Raw genomic sequence first — 4,790 nt, forward strand, 5'->3', positions numbered from 1 at the left:
ATTTCCTCCATTAAATTTTGACCGTCAGCTGAGAGCCGGCCGTTCATTCCTGCTTACACGACCATGCCGCGTCCATGCGCATACGGCCCCCATGCATGCAGATGGAGAGCTACACCTACTCCGCAGTCGACACCGTCAGATAGCACACGATCGCGCTGAGTAAACCTACCGCATTCGAACGCGCCGGCGAGCGAGCTCTCTCCGTTGTCGATCTCGATCGGCATGGCCGCTGGCCACCGTAGTAGCAGCCTACCGGCTGCCTTCGCGCGCTTCCTACGCATCAACGGTAGCACCGTTGCCACCACCGCTGATGCCGTGCAGCCTCTGTCGGCGCTTCCGCCTTCGGTCGACGTCCCGCACGCCAAGGTACTCCGTGGCGGTTGGCCAGCGGCGGCGTTCCTGGACCCGCTTGACGCCGACCTGCGCGCCGAGATACTCAAGTACGGCGACTTCGCACAGGCCACCTACGACGCCTTCGACCGCCGCCATTGGTCCCCGTACTGCGGCACCTGCTTACACGGCCTACGCCGCATGCTACCGGCGCTCGGGCTCGCCGGCCGCGGCTACGTCGCTACCGCGTTCATCTACGCGACCTGCGACGTCGATATCCCCCGGTGGATCCAGAGGCGGCTCCACGCGGACGCGTGGGAAGGCCACGCAAACTGGGCAGGGTACGTCGCCGTCGCCGGCGCGGAAGAGGCCAGGCGCGTCGGGCACCGGGAATTGGTCGCCGCGTGGCGCGGGACGATGGCGGTGGAGGAGTGGCTCATGAACCTGAAGACGAGCCTCGTGCCTTTCGACGCCGACGACGGAAGGGACAAGGGCGCCATGGTGGTGAAGGGGTTCCACGCCATGTACGCGTCCAAGAACGCGGGGAACAAGTACGGCGCGAGGAGTGCGCGTGAGCAGGTCGCCGCCGAGCTCGACCGGCTGGTTCGCCACTTCCGGGCACGCGGCGAGGAGGTCCGGGTCACTTTCACAGGGCACAGCCTAGGCGGCGCGCTGGCCCTGCTCGCCGCCAGGGACGCCGCGGTCGCGCACCCGGACCTGCCGGTCCGCGCCGTAACCTTCTCGGCGCCGCGGGTCGGCAACAGGGCCTTCTGCGACGGCCTCACGTCGCGCGGCGTCGGGGTCCTACGCGTTGTCGTCAGGCACGACGCCGTGACGTTGGTGCCGAGCGTTCCCAGAGCTGTGGTTGACCCCCCGGTCTCCGCAGTGCTGAGCAGGTTGTGGGTGCTGGCCGGCCGCACGCCGGCGTGGGCGTACGTGCACGTCGGCGACGAGCTCGTCCTGGACGTGGCCAAGTCGCCACACCTCAAGCACTCCTACGACGCATTTGGGTTCCACAACCTGGAGTTGTGCCTGCACCTTCTGGATGGCCATGAGAGCGCCGCCGGCGCGTTCAGGCAGGACGGCGCGCCTCGGCGTGACGTGGCGCTGGTGAACAAGCGATGCGGGATGCTGCGCGAAGAGGAACGCCTCCCGGAGTCGTGGCGTGAGCCGGCAGCGAACAAGGGGTTCGTGCGCGATGATGTGTCTGGACGGTGGGCGCTGCCGGAGAGGGAGCTCGACGACCTGCCGGTGGCGGACGACCGGCTTCCGCTCTCCGGGCTCAAGTAGAGCGTAGCATCTTTAGAACCTTTTTTTTTTCAGGAACACACTACAAACGTAGACGCTCACATAGACGCGCATACGCTCACCCCTATGAACGCACACACGCACACCCTACCCCTATGAATACCTCCATGAGCACCTCTGGATGACTGAGCTGGCGGATCGAATCTTGAAATTAACGACGTCACCACAAGCGTCTCGCTATCCACTACTCAAAACAAGCCTAGCCATAAGATTGCTAACAGTGGCGCACCACTATACAGGTGTGCCACTGCTATATAGCAGTAGCGCACCTAAAAGTGGTGCTCCACTGATAGTCAATTACCAATGGCGCACTAGTGTAGTCATGGGCCACTACTAATTGTGGAACTAGGTTATAGATTGATCTAAAGTTAGCAGTGGCGCACCAAATATAGGTGCGTCAATAGCAATGGCGCACCTATATTTGGTGTGCCACTGTGCTGCAAACGTTAATGACGCACTAGATGTTGGTGCGCCACCGGCCACCGCATATGGATGATGGATCCACCGCGCACGTGTCCCCACCACCAGACCGCACGCACCCACCACCAGATCAACCGCACCCACCCACCAGGCCACCACCACACCGCACCCACCCACCAGGCCACCACCACACCGCACGCTCGCTGCTGCTGGTGGCGTGTCTGGTTGACTGACCGACCCTCTCAAAAGGTCGGATCAGCATCCAGCCACCATTGATTTCATATCCCCCGGTAGGCCCCCTTACTAAAGGGGGTTCCAACACACCGGTTATGGAAGCACAGTTTAGGACACCCACCAGGCCACACCATTTCTCTTCTCCCCTTTCTCTTCCACGTCGCACTAGGGTTTCCTCGCGCCGCTGGCACATCTGCAGAGATCTGTGGACACTGGGTCGTGTCGCGCTACCGCGAGCACGGTGTGGCCGTGGATGGCCGCGTCGGCGTCGTGAAGCCGGTGGTCGAGGACGCGATCGACGACTAGGACGAAGGGCCGAAGAATATCCCGGGGTGGGTAATCCGCCTCACCACACGCCGCGACATCCGGGTTGGGCGAGCTCGCCGCGCGGCGGTGACCATGGGCCTGGCATCCTTCGATCTGACTTCCCCTTCTGCTTTTGCTTGCAGTGAAGCCTCCGGCCGCCGGCACCGGCAGGACATGAACCAAGGCAAGCCGCGACTACCTCAGGGGCTCCTGGTCGTCCGCGTCTTCGTCCTCCACTCCCCCACCACGCCGGATGACGGATGACGGTGCCGGCCCGCGGACGGCTGTTCTTCATCACAGCGAGGAGCACAGCGGTCGGGCAACACGGCGAGGACCACAGCAGCCGGGCAGCATGGCGAGGAGCACGGCGGTCGGCCAGCGGACGGGCAGACGGCGCTGGCAGCGACGCTGTCGGACTAGATTACTTTTTTCGTTTTTGTTTACAGGTTTTTTTTGTAAATATTGTTGTAATTTTTTTGACTACTCTGTAATAATTAATATAATTGCTCTGTAATAATTAATATAATTAATCTATAATAATTTATATAATTACTGTAATTTTATTACATGATGACCTGGTCTACATATGTTTATTGTTTTGCAATCCTGGTCAATTGGCCACAATAGATCCCATACAATAGGCCCTATGTGGCCTTTTTTTATTCGCTCACAAGCAATGGCGCACCGTATAGGTGTATAGTGCTGCACCCTATAGATTTAATTGTGGCGCACCCTGTAGGTGTATCACTGCGCCACTGCTATCTAGCTTACCATACTAATTGTTAGCAGTGGCGTGATAGTAATGGCGCACCACTAGTGCGCCATTGATGGCAAAAACTGGTGCGCTACTGATACGTTTTCTAGTAGTGGCCGACGGGAACATCGCCACCCACTGAATGAATATTTCGCCTTTTTGAGACATGCATATGTCAAAACTGAGGTTTGAACTCTCGTGGGCTGTTGGTACGACCATCCTCCTAACCACCCAATTTTAAGTTGGTTCAGTTTGCTTGTATTAGTTGTATAATGTGATTGGGCTGAGAGTTAATTTCTTGTTGGTTGCAAGTTTGGCTCTCGGTTGCATATGTTGGTAGCCTGATGATGAAGTTCTATACCATATCACTTTGTTATGAATTGCATGTGATGTTAATCCCTTTATGCACTTATTTTGTTTTTTCGAGTAGTCGTAATAAATAAGGTGATCCCTCAAGGAAAAACATTAAGTTTGTGTTCTCCCTATATTAGGCGCCACGCACGGTGTGTGCGTCATGTCACATAAGCACCCTAGCGATGTTCATAGTGTGGGTGTGCACCGTTCGCACAACCGGAGTACTAAGATTATCTTGACGTTCTACCAAGATCGTCTAGAGTGTGGAACACATAAATCAAAACATTAACAAGAGTCATATATAGTTCATATGATTGGTATAATTACCTACTGATCACACGACCTGACATGTGGTGTCACATCCATGTTGATTAGTATGAATACCTACCAGTCACACTACGTGGCATGTGGTATCACAACAATGTCAGATAGTGAAATACATATATATTAATTATAAATTATATTGATTTTAGTGGGAGTTATTAATAATTAAACTTGTTAATTGACTGTAAGGGTATTTTACCCTTATCCATTATTTTGGTAACAATGACACCGTGCTAGAGTATTTGACCTAATACATGTTTGTAAGGATTGATGGGGTTCGTAGCATAGAAAACAAAAATTTTCCTACCGCAAGACGAATAAATCCAAGATCTAATCTATGGAACACCCAAGATCTAATCTACAAGATCGGAGCAACGAGATTTATATGTGAGACTAACCCTCGAAGATTTCCAAAGCCTACGAGATTAGATCTCGTTGTTGATGTAGTCGTACTCTTGCCGAACTCAAGTTCGAGATGTAGTCCTTCTAGTGCCGCAAGCGGGCAGCACCTCCGTACTCGGTCACACGTACGGTGTCGATGAAGACGTCCTCTCCCCGTTCCAGCGGGCAGCGGATGTAGTAGATCCTTCTCGAAATCCCAACAGCACGACGGCGTGGTGGTGGTGGTGGAGAAGATTTCCTGCAGGGCTTCGCCAAGCCGGCCGGTACAGGAGCAAGGACAGAGAGAGGATGGTGACTAGGGTTTCTTGGTTCTTCAACCCCTAGCACCCTTGCTTGTCCCCTCTTTATATAGGGGAGG

General features: G+C 55.3%; 1 protein-coding gene across 1 annotated transcript; it reads left to right on the plus strand.

The window, feature by feature from the left end:
• The first annotated feature begins 222 nt into the window (after positions 1 to 222).
• Positions 223 to 1,620, plus strand: LOC124655591 (phospholipase A1-Igamma1, chloroplastic-like). Its single transcript, XM_047194458.1, has one exon. The coding sequence runs from the start codon at positions 223 to 225 to the stop codon at positions 1,618 to 1,620; it is 1,398 nt and encodes a 465-aa protein (XP_047050414.1).
• The last annotated feature ends 3,170 nt before the right edge of the window (positions 1,621 to 4,790 follow it).

This window comes from Lolium rigidum, chromosome 5 (assembly GCF_022539505.1).
Source record: "Lolium rigidum isolate FL_2022 chromosome 5, APGP_CSIRO_Lrig_0.1, whole genome shotgun sequence".
NCBI lineage: Eukaryota > Viridiplantae > Streptophyta > Magnoliopsida > Poales > Poaceae > Lolium > Lolium rigidum.